Here is a 25,767-nt window from a genome sequence, read left to right as displayed (position 1 = left end):
AATGCCTCCTCATTGAGTCTATTGGCAATGCTCCTAGCTGGTCAAGATAGGGCAAATCAACTGACTTATAGTAAAATTAATAAGCAAAAAATATATGATCTTATTAGCCAACGTCATCCCAATAAATTTAACTTTGAAAGAAAGAAAGGAAGAAAGAAAGAAAGAAAGAAAGAAAGAAAGAAAGAAAGAAAGAAAGAAAGAAAGAAAGAAAGAAAAAGAATCATGAAAATCTTTCCTCCTTACATTTAAAAATTCAAAGACTGTTGAGGTATTCATATGCATAGAATGAACAAAAATGTTAGTAACGGATTGCCCTAAATCCGAATGCAGTTTGAAGAACCTTGAAGTAACACAAATACCTGTGCTTTCTGAAGGTAACTTTCCTGAAAAAAGAAGGGCCTTCCAGGATTCACTTCTTGGATCTCCTATTCTTAGAAACCTTAAATCACCCAACCTGTGGGGGGAAAAAAGCTCACAACAGGAATTTATACCTTATAGATTTTATATTAAGACTTTTATTTTTATATTAACACATATTAGAGAAAACATTTATATTTGTTCTCATTTATTTTCATGGTCCATTTTTCTATAGTATCTGACATTTAATGAAAACTGAATGTTAGTTATTAATAATTAGCAGCAGGAAACATGCAACTTTCCACTTCCTTCCAAGAGCTTACGTAGTTGGTAAGCTGATGAGCTTAACTAAGATTTTTCAGAAATTTAGTTATGCGGAAAAGAAGAAAGATAAAACTGTCACTAGAGGAGATACCACTTTCAATGAAGGTTGCTGCTGTTGTCATTGTTTAGACAGAACTTTGACAGGTTAATATGCTAAGGAGGAAAAAATGAATAGGAAAAGGAAAAGTTGTAATTTAAGAGAAAACAGCACGCTTAACAATGGAGCTGGGCCCTCAGAGGGCAGAAGGATTGTTCTCGGACATGAGGGAACTGAGTACTGAAAAGGAGCTGTTGTTGTGACCCTGGGATCTCAAAATAGTTCCTGAAAGCCAAGCATGCGAACCAGGTGAAATGCTGCACGTAACCAAACTATATTCCAGTGAAGCAGGGAAGTGAGGTTTTTTACATTGTTTTATGATTTTAAAGTTGCTAATAATTAGAGCAATTTAACTCAGCACAGCATTCCTCTAGATGACATCATTGTGTCACTGCACTATTTTGGCTAAACTCCCACTGGTTTAATTTCAGAAACATCCTTTGAATAAAATGTCAAGTGCAAAAGAAGTAGCATATCATGATTTCTTTAAAATAATTCAACTAATTTCAAAGGCATGCTTTCTGGAAAAGATGTATAAGGTTCCTTTTATAGGCTTGACCATAATGAAAGAGAACATTAGAGAAGACAGCAGCAGCTACCAAACCACACATATTTTAAGAGTACCTTTCTTTATATTATAAACGCTCCTGTGAAATTCTTTTAAAATTGAATTTGTACTGTGTAGGTCATTTGGAACCTGGAAAAACCTGATTGTGCCTCTTACTGTTTATGTGTCCTAGAACAACTTACTAAATAGATTACTTTCTTACAATTTTCTTAAATTTTTCCATTCTCTCTGGCTTGATTTGGCTGCCTCAGAGACCCAGCCCAACCCATTAACATGAGCCAAAATTTCCTCTTCAGTAATATGTAATATTATCACCTGTGGTGTAACACACCTGTTGTCAAACTTCACAGGTTGACGGAGTGTCATCCAGGCTGGTTTATTACTTCACTTGGCACCAAAGAGTAGGTTTGTCATATTTAGAGAATTAAAAAATTAAGGACTCACAATTAAATTTCAGTTTCCAACAAGTAATGAATACTTTCAACAGAAGTATGACTCATGCAATATTTGGGGTACACTTATACTAGAAAATGTTTTTTAAAGATTTTATTAATTCATTTTCAGAGAGAGGACAAGGGAGGGAGAAAGAGAAGGTGAAAAACATCTATGTAAGAGAGAAACATCAATCAGTAGCCTCTCAAATACGCCCCAACCAGGGACTAATCCTGCAACCTCGGCATGTGCCCTGACCAGGAAGTGAACTAGCAACCCTTTGCTTCATGGAACAACGCCCAACCAACTGAGCCACACCAGTCAGGGCCTAGAAAACTCTTTGTCATTTACCTGAAATCCAAATTTAACTGGGCATACCATATTTTACCTGGCAATCCTAACCAAAGTGATAGCTCATGTCCCAGCTGGCTAGATTATTGCAGAAACAGAGCGCAAAAACCAAAGTAAATGATAAAGCATCAGGTGCCACACACACACACACACACACACACACGCACGCACGCACGCACGCACACACTCCTTCTCATCTAAATCTCTGCTCTATTTCCAAACATAACAATGTTCCCCCATTCATTCCTGGATTTGGAACTTCATAGCAGATACAGTCTTCATAGCAGATACATAGCAGTTCACAATCATAAACACAGATGTCCAAAAATGTAACTTTCTTTTCTTTTTTTTAGCTTTATTGAAGTATAATTGACAAATAACTTTCTTTTCTATAATAAAATTAATTTTTTTACTCCAAGCCCTATTTTGCTCAGGGCAAAAGTTTAATCCCTTTCAAGTAAGTTCAGCCCAATTCAGTGTTTTCTCAGTTTATTTAGGCTTATAATTCAATCACATTCAGTTTTAAATCCCTCTCTCAGATTTTTCTCCTGACTCCTCCTCCCTGGAGGAGTCTTACCCTTCAGGAGAATTCATGCAACTACCAACACAGGACAGGTGGGAAGACAGCCCTCTAACATCCTCCCACGCGCACCTGCCTTGGTCCTTCGCTGGCCTCCTGTTCCAGGTGCAGCTCCTCCCACCTGGTCTTCGGGACTGACAGCATGTGCTCATATGGCAACTGGACAGTCTGTACTATCTCAAGTGGGAACTGGCAATCCCAGAGGCCAGCTATGCCCTCAACCATTGCTCTTCTATCTGCTTTCTTTGTCTCCTCCATGTCACCAAGTTCCTTGACTGCTCCCCGCTTCCGGATGATTTCTGCACCTCACCCTGATAGATGCCCTTCCACACTATTTTGGAACTTAAAACAAAAAAAATTCTGGCTGGCAACATGGTGAAAAATACTCACTGTGCCCCTAAGATCCCTAGAAACCTTTCTACTCTCAGAGGTGCAGATTAGACCTGGAATTCACTGGTCACATCAGATCCGCCAATTTTAATGGGATAAGTTCTGTTATGTCTCCCACTTGGGGTCATGGGGGAGTAGGGGCAGACAGTGGTTGGAGACAGGAACAAAAACATTGTTTAAGCTTGTTCTAGTTCCATCCAACTCTCCTTCTCCCTAGCTTGAAGGGTGTTTCTTGGGGTGATAGGGAAGAGGGGAAAAGACAACCTGGTTATGCGTACTTGCCCCTCCTTGCAAGATACTAAGACTTTGCCATTTATTTATTATGTATGCTTGACTTGTAGCTTTCCTCCAGTGTGGGTGGTTCAGGAGAGAAAAATAGAAAAAAGAACATAATTAATGTCTCAAAGTAAAATTATGCCACACAGTCTTGAATTTTGCTTCTAGGAAAGTACCCCCAGTTCCATATCATCCTGGATTGTAACTTTTCCATATCAATTTCCTTCTTAATATTCCTTTAACAGCTACCATGTGCCCTCTAAAACTACCACTTCTCCTCATGATTACACAAAGTATTCATCTACACCTATCTTTGTTAAACAGTGTGTCCTTGGCACCCCCTCCAGACAATCCTACTGCCTGCATATTAAGCATTAGGACTTCTATTTTAGTCCCTGTCATAAGAAATTAAGGAAGGATGGAGGGGCTGGGGCTAGGCCAAACAGGCCTAGCCTCATAGGACGTATCAATATATAAGCTGCTTTCACACATCATTTCAAGGCTCAGGTCATAACCCTATAATAACACTCTCATCACATGCTTATTGCACAAATTAAATAAGTTAAATATTTAACCTGGAGGTAGGCACAGCTGCAGAGAGGGGAAATCTTCATTACTAAAGAATGTCCAATAGGCACTGCCTCCTAATATTTCAACCTCTCTGTCAATAACTTGTAAATGAACATTTATGTGCACTAGAAATCCCCCTGTTACTATGTGAATAATTATCACATTCTATTTTCATTATTAAGGAGAAATGTTGCACAGTGTGTTTCTTATATCAGAGTACCCTAAAAGAAAGTATTCACATAATGCTGGGAAGAGTCTGTCTTCTTTCCATAAACTCACTTTCTTTATAATTCTATTATTTTTTCACAACTCTCTCTAACAGAAAATGGTTTCCATGCATGAAGAACACAGTTTTTATCTTACTGTGTGACAGACTCATATATGCCTTTTTATTTTCGGTAAACCAGTCTCACACATGGGTGGGGATTGTATTTATGAATATATGTCATGTGTTAGTGCTTAGAAGGGAGATAATTTTTAAAAAATAATAGAATACTTTCAGCCTTTACTGAAGCTAAGTTCCAGGTTTTTCTATGATTTAATACATTATCTCATTATTTTTTTAAAGGCATTTGGCTTAAAAAAATCCAAACTTCCCAAATGACTGCATAATAATTTTGTTTCCTTTTCAACAGGAGGTTCTTACCTTCTGTTGGTAACTCTAGCCCTGGCCCAAGTGAACCTTTTGTAAAGCCAAATTTTAGAGCATGGTTAAGTTAAGGAAAATATTCACATAGGTGACTAGATATGAAATGAGTTATGATTTTGAGAATATAGTTATCAGTTATGAGGAATTTTTTAATTACTTTTAACATGATGCAATGAAATGAATTCTTAGCACTGTCTTAATTCCATCCATTCTGGAATACAGCTCTCAATGAAATGAGAATATAACAAATGTTGATCATATTTTTCATTAATAATCACAAACTATATATTATTTCTGGTACACACACTTATTATTTTCAGAGGACTTCACCTTCAACATGCTATATATAAAACTTAACTATTTTTTTATTATTCTGAAGTGTGATTGCTCTTTTTAGTTTATTGGTCTTTGAAATAAATGTTTTAAAGCCAAATTTCATACAAATAAGTTACTGGTCTCAGTATCACAACTCTTTTTTTAGTTAATTCTAAGAGCTTGATCTTCGAGTATGTTCATTGACTTCAGGGTCTCACACAGACCCACATGCAAAAAGACCTAGAAACAGAGTAACAATATCTATTCTACTTACGCCAACATTCCTAAAAATTCTCACCATCACTATTTTCATATTGATATCCTAGTAACATTAAGACTAATAACTTTCTACAGCAGCAATGTGCACAGTTTTTAGTTAGGAGTAAGATATAAACCATTCTAAAAGCTCTTAAAAATAAAGTAACCAAGATGTCAAGATATTCTCTACATCTGCAGGACCGGATGTTTGGAACAGAAGAAAAGGCACAGCCATCGATACAAGTCACTCATGAGCACCACGCACAGTGCTAACTTACTTATCATACATTACTTAGTACAGAATCAAATTTAAGTTTCCTTCCCTTCATAAACACCTTACCACAGGCATAATCCTATTTTCTTTTTCATGGATCCAATTCTAGTCCATTATCTGAGCATTAAAATCTCAAATATCTTACATACCCCAAGCCAGAAGTTATCTACTCCTTATTTTCAAGGAAAAAAAAAAGTTTACAGACAAATTTCAAAGAGATTCCAAAAAGATAATTTCTTCTAAATTTAAAACAAAATTCAGATGCACTTAAATAATTTACTGCAGTTAGTCTTTAGATTTAATGTGTCCCATGTCTTAAGTAAAATAAAAATTGTTTCCAAGTCGCTAAATAAATTTGACCTTAAGTGTGCCTGTCCTTACGATATGGTATAGATTTATATTTTTATTAGAGTGAGAAAGAGGCAAGCTAAAAACTTTCTGTCCAATTTATTTCCAACAAATGCACACTGCTGTTTACCAAAATTTCTTTTCATTCACATGACACCGTATCACACCCCCAGGCCTAACTGCTCTAACCCAAAGTGAGAAGCAACGCCGTTACCCTGAGAAAATGAACCTTGAACTTAGACTCACACTAATGAAACATGGTGACCAATTCATTCTGCATCAATAAAACTACCAAGAAAGGCTTCAGTAACTCCCAATGTTTAGATGGAAAGCTTAGCACAGTAGAGATAAATACCAACATGTAAAGCACAGTGACGAAAAGATTATCATTTCTTCATTAAGCAAACAGTGAAGTTAAAAGAAAATATGTAATTTAAATCAGGGACCCAAAAAAGGCCCTCAAAATTATTAAAACAGTTTCATTCCATAATCTGTGTACCTCCTATCAACAGTCAGCACAACACTTGGAAAACCACCCACAGGTCAGCCGTGGATGCTGTATAGAGGCAGCCACAGATCATTACCTTCTTAATTGTGTATGTATCTAATGGGCTCATACAGCTCTTCTGGAACAATGGTTTTATAATGAAGTAGATGATAAATACTTAACTATGGCATGACCAGATGCTATAATAATATAAGCAGCATTTATACAGGGAATATTAGCATGTATTAACGATGTATGTTACAACTGAGGAAAAATTAGATTCATAAAAATGCAGTTAAAAATTGCAGGCTGTAAATTGCAGGTTGATAGTATGGTAAAATCCCATAAGTGACACTGAAAATATTCAGCAAAATATAGTTAATTTTGTCACTGAATGCAAGTGTAATCTGCCCACAGAAGGAAGAAACACTATTTACACTGTAAAAATTAAAAGATATTCCATCTAAAATGTAATGTGACTCTGAAGAATATTTTATTTATTTTTATTTTGTTATTTGAAACCAGAGTGTATGGAAGAAAATTTCTACATAAACATGCTCCTCTAAATCACTGAACAACATGTGGAACAGGCATATTTCCCCTCACCTGTATTTCAGCATAAGTGTTTCTGCCGCTGTCACATTTGGAGCATGAGAAATACTACAAATGCTGATTGGCTTCCTCTTAAAAAGCAAACTTGAAACTGTCCAAATATGGCATTTTAGAGAACAAAAATGAATATGCCTTTTTTAAAAAAAAGAACAAAATTAATTTCTCATTACATATTAGATTAGCACTCAATCAGCCCCCAACAAACATCTATAAAAGGCTGCATGATGGGTATGTGCATGTTCAAAGCTCTGCTGCTAGCAAAACTGTCGGCCTCATCTAGGCAGCATCAACGCTTCCTCTGAATTTTAGCCAGTAGTGCTCCCAGCACTACTATTAACACAGAGGGCTATAGCTGTAGCAGTCATCTCTTTGCCTAACAAGGACACCGTAACAGCCATTGCGATGTTTTCTGATTGTGCAGGCAGGTAGAGATGCACAGCTTGGATACACAAAGTAACAAGAATATGATAGAGATGATCATTTTCATCAATTTTATAGTAAATATGCGACTGAGCTTGCTTCTCTGAAACAAATGCTGCTGAGTCAATACCAGCAGGTCCCATGGTCAGTTTGGCCAAGTCACAATGGACACTGAAGGGTTAAAATACTACACTTGTTTAGTTTCCTGTACCTTACACTCAGCAGCTCTCCTTTCATTCTATTCTCTTTATCTTTCATCTTGTGACAAAGATATACAAAGGACAATTCCTACAGCTGCTGAAATATATAGTCTACAAAAACATTATATATGTAAAGAAGCATGTCCCTTCATATGACAGAAAAACAGCAAAACAAAAATATAAAATTTGTGATAAAGGATATTATAGCAAGGACAGCAATGTCTTTTATGTCTTATACATAGGCACAAACCTTACTAGTGGATCATCACTCAAATTCAAAATATTTACTAATTACTTTCTATGTTCCAAGGACTGCTTTGGGCTCTCAAGATACAACTAGAAATAATGCTCTCCTACAATTATTCAAACTCCCCTGATACTAAAATGTGGCTCACAGACCAGCAGAATTGGTATCACTGAGGAGTATGTCTGACTCTCCAGTCTCTCTCTAGACCTACCGAATCAAAGTTTGTAGTTTAACAAAATTCCCCATCTGATTTGTGCACATATTAAAGTTTAGAAAGCAGTATTTTCAAGGGCACTGGTTTAAAGAACACAGGATCTAAAAATTTTCCAGAAAATAAAAATTTCTATGCAATAGAAAAGAACAAAATGTGTTTTCTCTATTTGTATATCCATGCATTGAAGGGGTTGAACCAGACGATGCTTGTAACTCCTCTTCTAAAACGTAATATTTAATAAAGACAACATTGTCTTTTCTTTTTAAAAAAAAGTCTCTACTGAATGATTTTATTTATGGGTACCTCAATGTATAATACACAGACACACACACACAGACGTTAAAAACATCCTTATTGTTCCTACAGTTTGATATGAAACTCAATTCCCTAGGTGACTCCATAGTTCCAAAACAACAAAGTTCCTACAGACTCAGCGAAGTCCATGCCCTTGCTGGCCCTCCTTTCATCCTGGTAGAAAATTCTATTTTGGTTCAGTTCCCTAGGGCCCAACCTGAAAGACCATAAACTCTTACTAGAGTTCAAGCACAATCAGAAAGAAATGGACTTCACTGAAAACCCAGCTGCACTGCATCCTCATTGTAGTCCTTGGTCGCACATTTCTATGAACAATCAACAGAAGCCCCCTCATTTCTCCTTGAGTAAGAAAGTGGAGATGGAGAGTGGCCAGAGGTTCGCATTTAAGAAAGACTCTGCCTACAGCCTTTATTGGGGAAAGGAGAGAGCACAGGCTCCTTTAAAGCAAGACCTGCTCTGAGGCTCTGGATGGACTGGGAGGGACACCTTCCTTCCTTCCATACGTGGGTAAATTAAGGAGAATGTCACTGTTTGAGCACCCAGCAGAGGTTACAACAGAGGAAATGCTCCTGAAGACTCAGGAGCCAAGGGAAGTATGACTTTTCCTGGAGAGAACAGACTTGCCTCCACAAATGCTGTCCCCCATCAGGGCCTCTCCTCCCAGCCACAGCTGAGCTTTAACATGGGAAAGGACTTCTGTAACCAGCCTACTCTCTAGGATCACACACAGTATTCAAAAATTTGAGTGCTTTTCAAATCTGCAGGTCCTTTCTCAGCTTTAGGATTCAAATTAGAGATACCAAAGGATCAATATACAACTGGCTGGCAAAAGACAAATAATATAGGATTTCACTTACATGTGGAATCTAGTGAACAAAATAGACTAACAAACATAATAGCAACAGACTCAGATATGGAGAACAGACTGGCTGCTGTCAGAGGCGAAGGAGGTGTGGGGCTGGGTGAAAAGGGTAAAGGGATTAAGAAAAAAAATAGACACAAACAACGAAGGAGGTGGGGGGTTGGGTGAAAAGGGTAAAGGGATTAAGAAAAAAAATAGACACAAACAACGGTCTGGTGAGGACCAGAGGGGACGGGGGTTGGGGGAGGCAGATAGCAGGAAAGGAAGAAAAAATGGTGGTAGAAAGAGACTTCAATGTGGGTGGTGAGAGTACAGTGCAATATGCAGACAATGTATTAGAGAGTTGGACACTTGAAACCTGTATGGCTTTATTAACCAATGTTACCCAATAAATTCAATTTTTTTTACAAAAGAGATAAAAAATGTATTCAACTGCTTCCTTATGCTAAAGAACTCACAAAAGAACCAAGGAAAGTATCACTTCATGTTACTGTCTCAGCTCTGCCATTAATGAAGTATGTGGTCTTGTAAAAGATATCTAATCTTCTTGGGACGCATTTTCTCATTTCTAAATAAAGAAGCTGAGTTAGAGAAATTTTAAAGACTCCTTAGTTTCGAGGTTCTCTGACTCTTGTGTACTCTCTTTACATTGCGTCTCAAGCCACCAAAGTTCATAATCTTAGCAGTGAAAAGTCATCCCTTTTTGCATGCACAGATTATTTTCAAGCTACAAAACAGACTAGAGAAGACATTTTCAGAGTTAACTCTTTCAGGGTTTTAATTTCTTATCAATGCCAACTTGTCAATCTTACAGACTTAGGTATGCCAATATAAGATATGCATAACTGTCACATTGATTCAAACAATAAAGAGTTTTCTTACTACCTCTGAAATTCCTATAGTATTGTAAATTTTGAAAACCAACTATAACAAAGTGTTAACTATTTGAATATGCATTCCCACTATAAAGTAGCTATAAGCTGTCCACAAGGCAAATGACTCTCACATAGCAAACAACCTTGAAAAATTAATAAATCTTTTCTGGTGCATGAAAATCAGCTAGCATATGCTTGATTCAACAGCTTCCAACCTAAGTGCCACCAATAAACAACCCCAGAGGCTAGAGATGAAAATAGAGTAGCAAACCTTAGAACTTAGACGATGTCTCTATAGTGTTTTTACTTTACTAATTTAATAGAAGACATCTACTTGTCATGACCATTAACTATATCCAATGTGGAAATCAAATTTTAGAAGGAGAACAAATAACTAATAGGCATCATTTTAATTATTTGATTTTAAGTAAAGGGTGAAGTTCTTACATAAAAATCCATAAGGTTTTTTAACTTCAGACTATAACTATAGAAATAGAAATCACCCTATAAAGATCTGCATTTTATGAAGTAGTGAAAATGGTTGGATGGCTACTGCAATAAGCTAGAAATTAGGAAATGTGAATATTAATTCTGAATCTGCTACTGGCCATTCAAAATGACCTTGAATGATGTAATGATGTATCTAAACTTCCTTGTGCTCACTCTCTTCATCAGAAAACAAAAGAATTAATGAAATTTCATCTCTTTTTTTTTTTCCATTTGAGACAAACAACTGTGTATACTTAAATAAAAATGTAATCACATATGTGGTGAGTGGAATAAAATATGTTTGGGTTGGTTTGAACTTTACTGTAGCACCCTGTCTTATAATTAAACATTTTTATAGTATACAATATATTTTGTTTTATTTATTGATTTGAGAGAAAGACATCAATTTTGTTGTTTCCCTTATTTATGCATTCATTGCTTGCTTCTTGGATATGCCCTGACCAAAGATCAAGCCCACAACCTTGGCCTATCAGGACAACCCTCTAACCAACTTAACTACCCAGCCCGGGCATGAATTTTTAAATAATATCTAAAATGCTTTAGGATCTTCAGAAAGAGTTTTATAAATGACATAAATACTCATTTTATTTGATTGAGCAAATAAGAAGCAGAATATCATCTAAGATAGACATGAATATTTTATGTAGCAATCTTTGGTTCACTTACTCTTAAAAGGAAAATTCAATCAGAACTCTTTCAAGAGAATTGGATTAATTACAGAACAAGGAAGGGAAGACTCTTCTCCCAGTTGAATTATTAACATATTTCATCTAATGAAGGCCACCAAAGTGAATCTGTTGCTTGTAGAACCCCAAAGTGATTCCACTGCTTAGTATCTCCCCTTAGTTTTCATTCAGTCCATCCCCCAATTACACTCTTTGAATAGAATGCCTCTAAACAATCCCAGGTGCGTGTGTACTTTATTTTTAAAGGGCTTAAGTAAAATATATTTACAACTTCCATTTTAGTATTAATGTAAATGGGAAGATAGTTCTACTTCATACTGTCCTTACACATAAGCAGCTCCTGGTGTAATATCATTGCATATCACCTTATCTTAGATGATCCATAACATTTTTATTGCTTTAACTCTTTAATGGTTGAAGACTATTATTGGAATTTATTGGCTTCCTCTTCTCTGTATGCTATAGCAAAACAAGCCTAATCTCATTTAATTTTGTTTTGTGAAGCATGGTTTTCACAGCAGGCCTACATTATTGTCTCCTGTCCTCTGAGTTCTAAGTTCCAAGGTAAACCTAAGGTTATCATCCATGCAGTCAGCCATTGTCCATCTGGAATTTTATTTTCAAAGCCAGGGTGTTGACCTGAAGTCCTTCTCACTAAACAAATTTCATCTAACTTACTTGTATTTTTCTTCATTGATAAGGGATCATTTTAAATTCAATTCCTATTCTACAAGGCATTGTGTACTTTTCTGGTTTTGCTGTTATTTAAAGTGGTTACGTCACTAAGCTTAGTAAAAGAAAAAAGTCATTGCTTGCTCCTGAACATCATCACTAAAGAGAAAACTGTTGTGCTATACAATACCACGTGGAACCACAAGGGAAGAGTAGGTATTCAGGATGTAATTATTACATGAGATGGGATTTACCCAGAACATTGGGTCAAAGACCCTATTTCCACCACATATTGTCATGGCATAATACTCAGGACCTTAATTTCACTGCCCATCAAGAGATATCACCTTAGAAACACATTGGAACCAAATACTGCAATTCCTTCCTCGAGAGGTGTCATTATTTTTGTATGACACAGATCACCAGCAGCTCAATTACTTATATTCAGAAACATTCCATCCTATCTGCCAAGAACAGCACTGGACCTTATGTGCAGTATGAAAGTATACAAAATAGAGAACATATCCTTATGGAATTTATAAACCACTTAAAAAGATGACTCATGAGAATAATACAAAAACATTATAATAGCTACTACTTACACTAACAACATGCCAGGCACGGCACTAAACCTTTTGTATATTTATTCCTTTATTTGAAAGTACTTAAGACATATATGTACTTTATACTTTGCATATTGTTTTATCAAAATAGGCTGTAAATTAGGCATTGTTTTCCTCACATTTTAAAACAAGAAACTGCAGTGCCCAAGGCAGCACAAATAGTATATCAAGATTTGGGTGACTACAAAGCCCACACTCTGCCCCACACTACATGGACCCTCAGTGAGTACATAGTCAATTAGATGCCATATTGTACGACACAGGTACAAGCTAAGAAGAGTTCACATATTGACTAGAGGTCATAGAATAAAGTGTCATAAGGGAGGCTAGACCAGTTTGGTTTTAAAGTACAATTAGTTAAATAGGTAATTAGAAAAGGGCTAAATATCCTAAGTATCAAATTATATAAACCTTGTGAAAAGGTCAGAAAGCAAGAGTAGCATACCATAATTAGGGAAACGAGGAAGATCAGACGTGAAATACAATATTTTAATTTTACATATCTTCATATCAATGTGTAAATGTGCCTTAGTCTACATAATGTTCAACTTAATATCAACTATAACCAACATCAAAAGATTTTAGAAGCCTCTGGAAAGGGTATAATGCTATTATAAGCACAAGGGGTAGAAGAAGAGAGGAAAGAATTAGAGTCCAGATTATCAAACTTTATTTTTATTTTATTTTTACAGTCAAAGACCTAAGGACATTTCTTGATTTATAATTTCTCAAATTAATACATCAATCTGGGCTCTATATAATAGCCGAAGCTTGCTATTACCATTCCTATGTAGTATCAACCAGCAGGATAAAAACCAAACAGTCCAAGCAGATAAACCCTAAGATTACATCTCCAGATATGAAAAACTGAAAATGTCTCTAGGTTCTCCCGTTCATCCTGCTTTGTCATCTGCTTACTCCAAGCTGACTCATCCTGGAAAACCTACCCATGCCCCCATATATCATGGCTTCCCTTCACCTTTTCCAACCAAGGCTGTTTTCATCATTAGTCTTTTTGACAGAAGGAAAATGGAGAGATGTCCATGCCCCAACCTAAAATATAGCCTAAGAAATTGCTGAAGTGCAAGCATTCCTGGTTAAAAAAAAAAGAAAGAAAGAAAGGAGGGGGGAAGAAATAGCTAAGCTCACATCTAGGAGAAAAAGCATAATAAGCAACTCCCCCCCACCAAAAAAAAAGATGTCAAAGAATAGAACAAAATACAGCAAGAATCTGTCTGACTTGGTGAAAGAAATTCTCAGAATCATGTTTAAAATGTCATAGAAAGGGGCAGAAAATAAAATCTAATGAATGAGTCCAGATAATAAGTACAGTAAATTCATTGGACACCCATAACTCACAGTTAAGGTAACACTGAAATTTTGTTTCTGTTTAAAGAAAGGATGGAAAATGAAACATGTAAACAGAAAACCTATAATACATAAGGCAACGGGCAACCGGTCAGTCTTGGTATCCAGAAAGCCAAAGGGTTAGGGCAGTTATGAATTTTAAAAATGTAGTAACACATCAATTTTAATTGCCTATAACCTGAAGCCAAAGCTTTTGCATGTTTTCTTGTTCATGGTAACAACAGCACCAACAAGTATTTATTGAGCATTTGCCATGGGTCAGATATTGCTGGGAGCACTGCAGAGAATACAGCATCAAAGGCGACAGATGAGGCCCTGTCCTTATGGAGCTTCTGCTCTGTCACAAGGAGTGATAAATACGGTTGGACCAGAAAACAAAGCATGACTAATTCTCTGGGACAAAGAGTCCTGCCTTATAAGGCAAGCCTTTCTTGCTGTATTGCAATTGTACAGATAGCTGAATCTGTTCCAGTAGGAGAAACTCACTGGGGAGTGGTTAAGAGGTTTGGGGGCTTTAAAGTGGTAGAATGGGAGATAAGAAGGCCAATGTCACCAAGTCAGGGAAGAGCAAGTGTTCTGGCTCTTTGAACCCTGCCCACCCAGGAAATACAACAATTCATCTGTGGCTTTGGTACAGAAAAACTTGGTCAATGTTACAAATTTCTAGGAAGTTCTACTACATTCAGAAGTAAAATGGGAAGAAAACAATATTTGTCTTTGCTGTTCTCTGCCATCTCCCTCATTTTCTATGTCTTCCTGTATTCTCTTTTTTCCCTCCCTTTTTCTATTCTGAGATTTTTTTAATTTTTAAGAATCAACATTTTAACTTACTAGTTGCATGTAGTAAAAAAAAAAACAAGTACATTTTAATTTCCCTCACTTTATTCCTCCTATCTTATCCCTATTAGGCTCTTCCCTCTTTCTCCACAACTCTGTGGTCCTTGACTTTCTACCATCCTTCTCTTTCTGACCACTTCCCTCCAATTCCTCTTCTGTCATTTGCAGGAAGAAAAAAGAAATGATCAGTAGCTAAGGAAAAGAAGGAGTTAGTAAGACAAAGATTGACAGTATGTTACATGTGCAGGTAAGTCCACTTCATAAGGATTTGTCCCTTTGAGTAAAAAAAAAAAATGCTTTGTGTGAATAAATTTCACTAGAACTAGAGTTGCTAGACATAACACTTAGAAAATTGTGAAGATAAATTTTTTTACATTTTTTAGCTGTCTGAATATATTCTTTAAAAAAATCCTTTTGTGTTTCGTATATATTGGAGGATCTGCATGAGAAATAGAGAGAGAGAAAGAGAGAGAGAGAGAGAGAGAGAAAACATGCGAGTTGGTCCTGTCTTTTGCCTCTCACCAGGTGGGCATTCCCAAATGTTTCTTTAAAGCCCTCAGTCTGGCTCTCCTAAAATTGCTTTCATTTCATCCGCATGCCTAGAACTCCTCACTTCGCTATCCCCCAGCCAGGGTCTCTGAAGGGATATTGGGAAGGAAACCATGGAAAAGCCCAGGTCTGGAGGCAGACTGATCTACCCTGGAAGCCCAGCTTCATGTCTTATTAGCCCAGTAACCTTGGCAAATTACTTAACTCTTTTAACAGTCTTCTCATCTGTAAAATGGTGCTCATAAACCCAACCCCTTCATATTGTCATAAGCATTTAATTATCTAATACATAAATGTATTAGTTGCACTATGTAGCAGGTAGTTGCCATTTAATAAATAATATATATGATTTATATATACATAAATACACATATACACACTCTCTATGTGCTTATATTTTTCTCACACACATAGGCAATTTACCTAACTCTCCTCAATGCCATTCTCCCAGAGTTCTGCCCTTGAAGCATTTCTATTTTTCCAAAGTCACAATTAGCTAATGTAAGAATCTAATTACTGAGAATGCGTTAATAAGAAAGGATAAGAAAAGAGAACAGTGACTACTGCCTGCCAATTCAAATACTCCTCAGTGGTAAAATATGGCTCTTGGAAACAAAACTGTAGTAAAAGTTGCATGGGCCAGGGTAGTGACTCATGGTGTGAATTTTAAGCAGCATCACCTGGAAGCGTACTGTAGTGGTTCTCAGTAACTGTAACTTCTTCTGTTAAATGTACTAATGCCTAGGCCCTCACTAATTTAAAAATAGGTTAAAAAAAAAAAAACCTTCAATGGATTGTGTGTCCTTTTTAATATAAAGTACGTGCAGAGATATTACATTTGCCCAGAACATTCTATAGCTCCCAGGAAAATAGGGCCTTGTGAAGATTAAATACCCATGTAAGGTCTGTGATAAAGCAAAACCTAAAACACAATTCTCGTTTCAAGTCAATATTTCTACACCATATTATGTTGACTTCATGAGGTGTAAGTACTCATAGGAAGTCCTGCTTTAAAAACCCCCATCCAAAGATCAAAAAATCTGTGAAATTGGCAATAGCAAGAAAGCCACACCTTTTGCCACACTAACAGGAAAGACTCTTAAGTAATGGACTTGGTGCCTGGCCATCCAAGTCAGCCACTTAGTCATTTTTCTAGACGCTATCCATCATTGAGCACATTCCCAAATTTCATGTAACCTAATTTAAACATCTGACTGGCATTTCTGATGGGAATAAACATTCCATCAAAGTAAAAGCTTGACAACCCTGCCACCTAGTGGCCATGAGAAGCTGGAGACGCTCCTGCTTGGGAAAAGAAGCTGCTATGGCAGTATCTCACGAACACAGAGAATGTAATGGTTATTAATATTATAAAATACTAGTTCTAAAAGCAACCTTGGTTTGCTTTGGCTCTGAATTTATCTTGGTGTCTATATAAGGAGGCAAAAAGACTTGCATTTGTAAAGTATGTTTTCCTGTAACCTTATATATTTAGCAAATTTTTATGAATCTTCAGAGATCAAATAAGAAAACTAAAGACTAATTTATATTTTGGCATATTTATTACCCTTTTCCTCAATATTGTATTTACAACCACATCCTTTACCTGGTCTTCAGGTGATTTTTACCATGTATCCCCCACCTGGTCAAGCATTCACAAGGGGGTCCCTTGAGGCCACTGAAGCATCCTTAGTCAAAGGGTAGTTGTACCTTTACAAACCAGTTTTCTTTAAGAGGGGTAAAAGGACACACGTAGAAATCCCTATAGTGCATATCTAAAAGTAAGAACCACAGGGAACGCTACAGGAAGTCATATGAACAGGTAGGTCAACACAACACAGCACAATCTATATTCTGCCCCAAACATTAGAAGGGCGTGTCCCCAGGCCTGCCTAAACCTGACCAGCAAGATCATACAAAGCCTGGAGGTTCATCTCCTCCACCGAGGAAAGGTCTGACTCCTACCTGCTGACGTTTGAAAGCTAAATAATCCAAATTTTCCAGCTCCTTCCCAAGCTTCTGGTAGGTTTTCTGGAGGTCAGATGCATTGGAAACATTTTTAAGAGACTCAAATGTCCTTTGAAACTGAAATTAAAAACAAAAGTAAATCAGTAAGATAGCAGCATATTTCTCCTCAAATTTCTAACTAGCTAACAGAAATAGTTGATGCTGAGCCTCAATTTCTCCCTTTCATAAAACAGAGATAATAAATGCTAGCTAACTGTCTTTCAATAAAATAATTAGCAATTGATTATGAAGAATTAGAAACTGTACAAACAACATAATGCATAAAAGAAAGTCCAGTTAGTCCTCATTTCAACAAAAGAGCATACTGGATTTGAAAAAAGAAACTCTTCATGTCTTAGCATATACTGCTACTTTTAAAGAAAAAAAGTGCAATGAATGTATAATTTCAAATCATATAAGGAGATATTAAAAGAGCTCTCACATTCCAACCATGGAAACAAATTTACTTAAAAGTAGCTGCTTGCCTCTGTATAAATATCTATGTGGAAAAGGCACCCACCCAACTTCAGGCAGGAAGATCTCTCAGATCTTATATTTTGAGAAGGTAAAAAAACTAACATTTTGATGATTGAAGCATATGTAGCATGTTCAGCAAACATTTATTCATTTCTGTTTTATAACACAGATAAGTTAGGAAATCAGTTCTGCTGAATCAGAATGTTTCCGTTCATTTTTAAGTCAGATACTAGATAAACACAAAGGAGACAAATTGCAATGGATCACAGAATATTGTTCTCCTACTAAATAATTAAGCAAAGGGAAGTCACAAGAAATTAAATTCTTGGTTTATTTTAGTAAATTAAAACATACTTTGGAGGATTAGTGATTGAAAATGTCAAGTAATGTCATTTGCAAGACATTTGCATTTTCTCTTTCTTTCTGTTATTTATTTCCCATATGCTCACTGTGTGCCATTGGATAGATTTCTACATTAGATAGAGACTTCATCTTGAACACACCAGAACTCCTCTGTGACTATGATGCTATGAGACAGGCTAATAGAATTTTACACAATATAATTAAGTTTCCAGGGAAATGATTCGACCCTTACTATTTAAAACTCTATGGAATAAGTCATATTATAATGGCATTCTACTGAATTAAATCCTCAGTTTCATGAAAGCAACATGTTTATCTCAATCCAAGGTGGCAGAGGAAAAAGAAAGGGGAAATAACAGTATTAAGCTCACACAGCAAGACAGTAAATTACATTCAACAATGTAATCTTTTAGAAACTTCTATGCACAAGGCACTATGAATATAAACACATTTCCTGTGCTAAATGAGTTTACAGACTACAGGTGAGGTCAGACATGAAACTCACAAATGGGAAAGACTGACATATGAGTGCCTGCTCAGTGGCAGGTACTTTGTGCTTTCCAGTTTAATCCTCACCGGAACCACAGGAGTTCCTACTTCTCTACCCATTTTACCAATGAGTAAACTGGGACTCAGATAGTTTAAACTGGGTTTTGACTATAATGCTGTGTTCTTTCTACTCTATCATGAACTCTAACATAAGGCAGAGTAAACAGAATGCAAAAAAAGAAATAAAGGCCATGTGATGAAACAACAAAAACTCATTGATTTTAATTGAGAGACTTGGGTCACATACAAGACATGAGGGAAATTGACTAGGGCCTCAAATCACAGGAAGAATTTTCAGAACCTTAAATAGGAAAAAATCCTATTTAACATCAGTTTAAACATGGCCCAAGTCTGTTCATTTTCCCTTTTTGTATCATAGTACACAAATTTCTTTTAATATAATTTTAATAACCAGTATATTAACTGTTTATTATGTTATATGATCATTTTCATGCCTTGCTGTTCTTTGATCCATTCTCACTATGTTCAAATCAGAGTAATATCAGATGTAATATTTTAAACAATTTAAGTAATTTTATCTATAAATAATACAAACTATTTTGCCAATCTGTTCTTTAATATTAGCTCTGCTTCTTAAATATTTCTTCCTCACATTTATGTCTGTGAACTTTTATACAACCCCATATAGAAGCTTCAGGGTTAACACAAGTTAAGAAACATAAAAACCAATAATTCCAGATAATCTGTCCATGGACAAAGAAGAAAGAGAAAACCCAGTAAGGATATATCACCACAAAATGTTTTCATTAAAGGTCAGAGTTTGCATACTGTGGAGATATTAGCTTAAACTTTCATTATCAGGACTTATATCCTCCATTCTTTGATACTAAATAGCTCAGAATATTCAAACTAAGATGATTCTTTCATTTAAGTAGATTTTTTATTTACAAAAACAAACAATTGCCAAGGAGAGGTCATACAAAATCTGTAGTGTAACTTTGTGCTAGATCCCTATTAAAACCCTCCATCAACATCTGCCTATGTATAAAAATTAAAGATGCTAAAGAATGAAAGCAATAATTTTACCTTGCAGATGAGACTGAAGTACAAAAGATAAAAATAAGATATTGGTTAAGGTGAGGTTTAGATTTTACTTAAAGGTATCTGATATTGACTCAAGTTGAAGATTTTCATTCCCATAGGTCACTGTGCTTGATCATTAAGAGAGGCCTCCTGAGCTTTTCTACATTAGTTCAGGCCATTGTAATTTCATTATATTGACTGTGTCTCAAAATAGATTATCTCTCAGTTTAAGTTAGGAAAAGAAGCACAATTAATCAAACAGATTTTAATATTCCTGGATTCTACCTGTTCAAAGTTTTGAGTGGTAATTTAAAATAATACAAGAACCTCAAAATAATTTGTTGAACATTGAATATTTTATATATAATATAAAATAGTGTTAATATTTTTTAAACTTTTTAAAATTTTTAAAATTATAGTTTCTATTCAATATTTTGTACTCGTTTCAGGCATACAGCATAGTGGTTAGACAATCATATATTTTACTAAATTTTCCCCCTGATATTTCCAATAGACACCTGGCACCATATATAGTTATTACAATATTACTGATTAGATTTCTTTCCTATGCTGTACTTAATTTTTTTATTTAATCTTTATTGCCATTTTTTCCAGTACCATTTAGTCCCCGTACACCCTCCTCCCCCCAGCAATAACAACACTGCCATGTCCATGAGTCCTTTTACCTTTTTGCTCAATCCCTCCAACCTCTAACCAACACCCATAGCTGTCATCCTGCTCTCCATCTATGGAGTCCATCTCTAGTTTCTTATTGGCTCAGTTTGTTCATTAGATTCCACATATGAGCAAAATCATACAGTATTTGTCTTTCTCTGCCTGGCTTATTTCACTTGGCATAACATTCTCTAGATCCATTCATCCATGCTATCGCAAAGAGTAAATTTTTCTTCTTTTTTATGGCCAAGTGGAATTCCATTGTGTAAATGTCCTATAGTTGTTTATCCACTCATCTATTGATGGATACTTAGGCTGCTTCCGTATCTTGGTGATTATAAATAACATTGCAATGAACATAGGGGTGCTTATGTTTTTTTGGATTAGTGCTTTGGGTTTCTTTGGATATATTCCCAGAAGTGGGATCACTGGGTCAAAAGGCAGATCCATTTTTAATTTTTGGAGATATCTCCATACTGCTTTCCACAGTGGTTATACCAGTCTGTATTCTCACCAACAGTGCAAAAGAGTTTGGTCCCCTTTCTCCACATCCTCACCAGCACCTGTTGTTTGTTATTGAGGATGGTCATTCTGACAGGTGTGAGAGGTTATCTCATTGTGGGTTCAATTTGCATATCTCTGATGATTAGTGATGTTGAGCATCTTTTCATACGTCTATTGGCCATCTGAATGTCTTCTTTGGGGAAGTGTCTATTCAGGTCATTTGCCCATTTTTAATTAGGTTGTTTGTGTTTTTGGTGTTGAGTTTTGTAAGTTCTTTATAAATTTTGGATATTAACACCTTACCAGATATATTGACAAATATGTTCTCCCATTCTGTGGGTTGTATTTTTATTTTGTTGATGATTTCCTCTGCTGTGCAAAAATTTTTTACTTTGATATAGTCCCATTTATTTTTTTTCTTTTGTTTCTCTTGCTTGGGGAGATATATCCAATAAAACATTGCTGTGAGCAATGTCTGAGATTTGCTGCCTGTTTTCTTCTAGGATTTTTATATTTTGGGATCTAACATTTAAGTCCTATATAAGGCTGCTGCCTCCTTGTTGATTTTATGTCTGGAAGATCTATCCATTTAAGTTGATGGAGTGTTAAAACCCTCAACTATGACTGTATTTCTGTAAATTTCTCCCTGCACATCCATCAAGATTGGCTTCACATATTTAGGTGCTCCTATGTTGTGTGCATAAATGTTTATACTAGAGTTATGTCCTCTTATTGGATTGTTCCCTTTATTATTATGTAGTGTCCTTCTTTGTGTCTCACTATAGTCTTGGTTTTAAAGTCTATTTTGGTGGTTACAAGTACTGCTGTCCCAGCTTTTTTTCCCTTTCCATATGCATGAAATATCTTTCTTCATCCCTTTACTTTTTGTCTGTGAAAGATACATATCTTTTGATCTGAGGTGGGCCTCTTGAGGCAGCATATATATGGCTCTTGTTTTCTTATCCATTAAGCTACTCTATGTCTTTTGGTTGGAGCATTTATGTCATTTACATTTAAGGTGATTATTGATAGATAATCACCTTAATCACCTTGATAAGTGAAAACAGTATTTAGTGCCATTTTACTCTTAAACTATTTTCTTCTGTTTTTTCTTTCTCTTTTTCTTCTTTTTCAAGCAAGCCCTCTAACATTTGTTGCAGTGCTGGTTTGGTGTTAAACTCCTTTAGTTTTTTCTTGTCTGGGAAGCTCCTGATTACTCCTTTGATTTTAAATGATAACCTTCCTGGGTAAAGTAGCCTTGGTTGTAGGTCCTTGCTTTTCATCACTTTGAATGTTTCACACCATTCCCTTCTGGCTTGAAATGTTTCTGTTGAGTAATCAGATGACAGTCTAAATTCAGGAGTATCCAACCCATGATCCACAGCCTGCATGCAGCCCAAGGTGGCAATGAATGCAGCTCAATACCAAATCATAAATTTATCTAAAATATTATGAGGGTTTTTTTTGTTTTCATTAGTGTTTGTGTATTTAATGTGTGGCCCAAGACAACTCTTCTTCCAGTATGGCCCAGAAATGCCAAAAGGTTGGACATCCCTGGATTGGTGCTCCTTTGTATATAACTACCTGCTTTCCTTTTGAGGTTTTTAGGATTCTCTCCTTGTCTTTCAGCCTTGTCATTTTAATTATGATGTGTCTCAGTGTAGGCCTCTTTGGGACCAACTTGTTTGGGACTCTGAACTTCCGGGACTTACGTGTCTTTTCCATTCAGCAAATTAGGGAAGTTTTCGGTTATTATTTCTTCAAATAGGTTCTTGATCCCTTGCTCACTCTCTTCTCTTTCTGGTATTTTCATGATGTGAATGTTGTTACACTTCATGTTGTCCAAAACGTTTCTTAGGCTTTTCTCATTTCTTTTTAATTCTTTTTCTTTTCGCTGCTCTGCCTGGATGTTTTTTTCTACCTTGTTTTACAAATCAGTGATTCAATCCTCTGCTTCATCTAACCTACTGTTTATTCCTTCTAGTGTATTATTTATTTCAGATAGTGCATTCTTTATTTCTTACTTGTCCTTTTTTATGGTTTCTATGCCTTTTTTATGTGCTTGAGTATCCTTATAGTCATTACTCTAAATTCTCTATCTGATAAATTGCTTGCCTCCATTTCATCTAATTCTTCTTTTGGAGAATCCATTTGTTCTTTCATTTGGTTTCTGTTTCTTTGTTTTCCCATTTTGGCTGCTTCTTTGTATTTTTCCACCTTACTTGTTAAACTAATCAATTATATAGCCTTAAGCTGTAATCAGTAGCCCAGCTTAAGCACCACAACGTGTAGCAAAGTAATTCCTGTGGTTGGGGCTATTGCTTCCCCTCACACTGATGCCACTTGCAGAGGAGAATTCTGCCTGAGAAAGATGTCTCTTGTAGCTTGGGCAATGACTCAGCACAGGGATCCTAGCAGCTCTTCCTTCAGTTCTCTGCCCAGAGCCACCAATCCCAGACTCTCCTCAAGTGTCTCTAGTGTACTCTGCCTTCCCTCTGCCAGAGCCCAGGATAAGTGTTAAGTGGCTGCAAACAAAATTGTGTGTTTTGTCCCTTTAAGAGGCTCTCTGTGTCTCTAGTTGTTTCTCCCTGGAAGACTGAAACCCTGCTGCTTTTCACAGCTGGATGTTATCTGGGTTCCTTTCCCCACTCTGGTGCTGTATGCTGGAGAGTCCAACTTGCAGTTTAGACCCCACACTTCTGAGGGGGTACCCTCTGGCCACCGAAATATCCCTCTGGATCTTCAGGGGCTGCCCATAGGAGCCCAGCCAGCCCTCTCTCTCCTCCTCTGCACTCCCTACCAGTCTCATTGTGGTGAAGTGGTTTCTCCTATCTGCCCTTGGTTTTAAGGCTTCTCTCTAGCTAATGTTCAGTTGGTTATTCAGGATGCTTTCTCTACAATTTAGTTGTAATCCCAGATTTGTCCTAAGAGAGATGAGTGTAGCTTCCATTTACTCCTCCACCATCTTATATCTCCTATATCCTGTATTAATATTTTTAACTAATGACAGACCAAACTGAAACCTGAAAAAAGCCCAGCGAATAAACCTGAACCCAACATAAACCTAGTTATGTTCTGAAACTGTCAAAACTCAATATTAAAATAGTTTATTCTCTGAGAAACAAATGCAAAGCCTTTCCTATTTGACTGCCTTATCAAATATCACAGGGCAGGCAATAATGATAAGATGCAAACAATATCCCCTCGCCCAAAATTTGCCATAAAAATAGGTGTTGTAAACACCCCCACAGTATTTTCTCATCAGTTTCCCTTCCACTCAAGTTCCAATTAAAGATGCCAGTGTAGGAAGATCCTGAATTCACCTCCTCCCACAGACACGCTGAATCTACAGCTATATATGGAACAATTTCCTCTGGGGAAAAAACTGGTGGGGAGACTGTTTTACCTCAGTTAATGAGAGGGAAACCACAGTGACGCAGGTAGAAAAGGTGGAGACAAATTTTGCCAAAAAATCCACCCCCAATGGAGCAACCTACAATTAGGAAGAAACTCAAAAAACAGAGCATCTCCCTGGGGAGTGAAAGTTTCATATACCATATCAGGTACCCCAACTTTTAAGATGGACACCTGAGACATAAGCCCCCAAAACACTTAGCTCTGAAGGCCAATAGGGCTCACATCAACCAGACTCATGGTACCAATACTTATATCAGACAAAATAGACTTTAAAAACAAAGTCTACAATAAGATACAAAAAAGGACTCAGCAATTGAACTTCTGTGTATTTATCTAATGAAACCAGAAACACTAATTTGAAAATACATATGCATCCATATGTTCAATGCAGCATTATTTACAATAGCCAAGAAAAGAAAGCAATTTTAAGTGTCCATTGATAGATGAATAGATAAAGAAGAATGGTACATATTTACAATGGAACGATACTCAGCCATATAAAGAAATCTTGCCATCTGCAACAACATGGATGTGTTGGGAACCATCCCATCTGGTTTCAGGGACTGTAGCCTCACTGACAGGCAAGAGGGCCCCAAGGCTGGAGCTGAGCAAGGAGGTCTTGGTAAAATAGGCCATTGAGGAGACAAAACTTGTCCCCTGCTTCCATCACATCACTCTGCTTGGCCCTGGAGGATGGCTGGTTAGTCAATGACAGGTAAGACCCCTCAATGGCAGGGACAAACTAAGATAGGCACAGTTGCATGGAGGCCAGCAAGGAAGGACTTGGGGGACATAGAGAAGGGGCAAAAGATCCTCGCCTCTGGGCTTTGTCATGGCTGGAGTCCTCATTCTATCTGAAAGAAGTCTCCTTATCTCTTGGCTGCTCTGCTTGCCTGACCAGGTCAGTGAAACAATACTAAAGGCAGGTACAGCCCTAAGCGGGATCGGCCAGTTCTCAGGACAATTAGGCCTAGAAACGAAATGCATTAAATCCTATGAAACTTACTTATCTAAGAATGTCCTCAAGTTAATAAATACTAATGTTTAGGGTCCGAGCATAATATGAGATCAGTTTCCCAGGTTTCAGGGCCAAATGGGTGCCACCCTGTCTACCAGACCCTGACCCGAGGCAAATCTGTGTTCCTTCAATTGTTATCTATGATCTCTATCTGTTTTCTGTAAACATAGCCTTTTGACATTGACTGATAAGTTTTGCATGCCTGCTGTATACCCCTGTGCATATCATTCTCAATAAAAGCCACTTCAAGAGAAGGGCTCGGGGCATTCTCCACTAGAGGGAATCACCATCCCCTTTTCCTGGCAGAGTGAGAAGTGTCTGGAGTGACTTATTTTATCTCCATCGTCTGCAACAACCCAGGGGGACTCTGCAGGAACAGGGTGCCCCCATCGAGGCTGGATCTAGAGGGTATTACACTGACTGAAATAAATTTGACAGAGAAAGACA

At 36.8% G+C, this 25,767-nt stretch overlaps 1 protein-coding gene across 2 annotated transcripts in view; it reads right to left on the bottom strand.

Annotated features, from left to right (window-relative positions):
• The window catches only part of CTNNA3 (catenin alpha 3), a 1,483,556-nt gene that overhangs the window by 1,307,429 nt on the left and 150,360 nt on the right, over window positions 1-25,767 (bottom strand). For both annotated transcript variants that reach the window (XM_054572720.1, XM_054572719.1), the window contains exon 5: window positions 17,232-17,351. In XM_054572720.1, the coding sequence (XP_054428695.1) occupies window positions 17,232-17,351 (120 nt within the window). The remainder of the gene's footprint in view (window positions 1-17,231; window positions 17,352-25,767) is intronic.

Source organism: Pteronotus mesoamericanus, unplaced genomic scaffold, assembly GCF_021234165.1.
Source record: "Pteronotus mesoamericanus isolate MK-2021 breed Mesoamerican mustached bat unplaced genomic scaffold, CSHL_Meso_final contig_24, whole genome shotgun sequence".
Lineage (NCBI taxonomy): Eukaryota > Metazoa > Chordata > Mammalia > Chiroptera > Mormoopidae > Pteronotus > Pteronotus mesoamericanus.
Note: the sequence above shows the minus strand (reverse complement) of the source record. Positions and strands in the feature narration are given on the sequence as shown.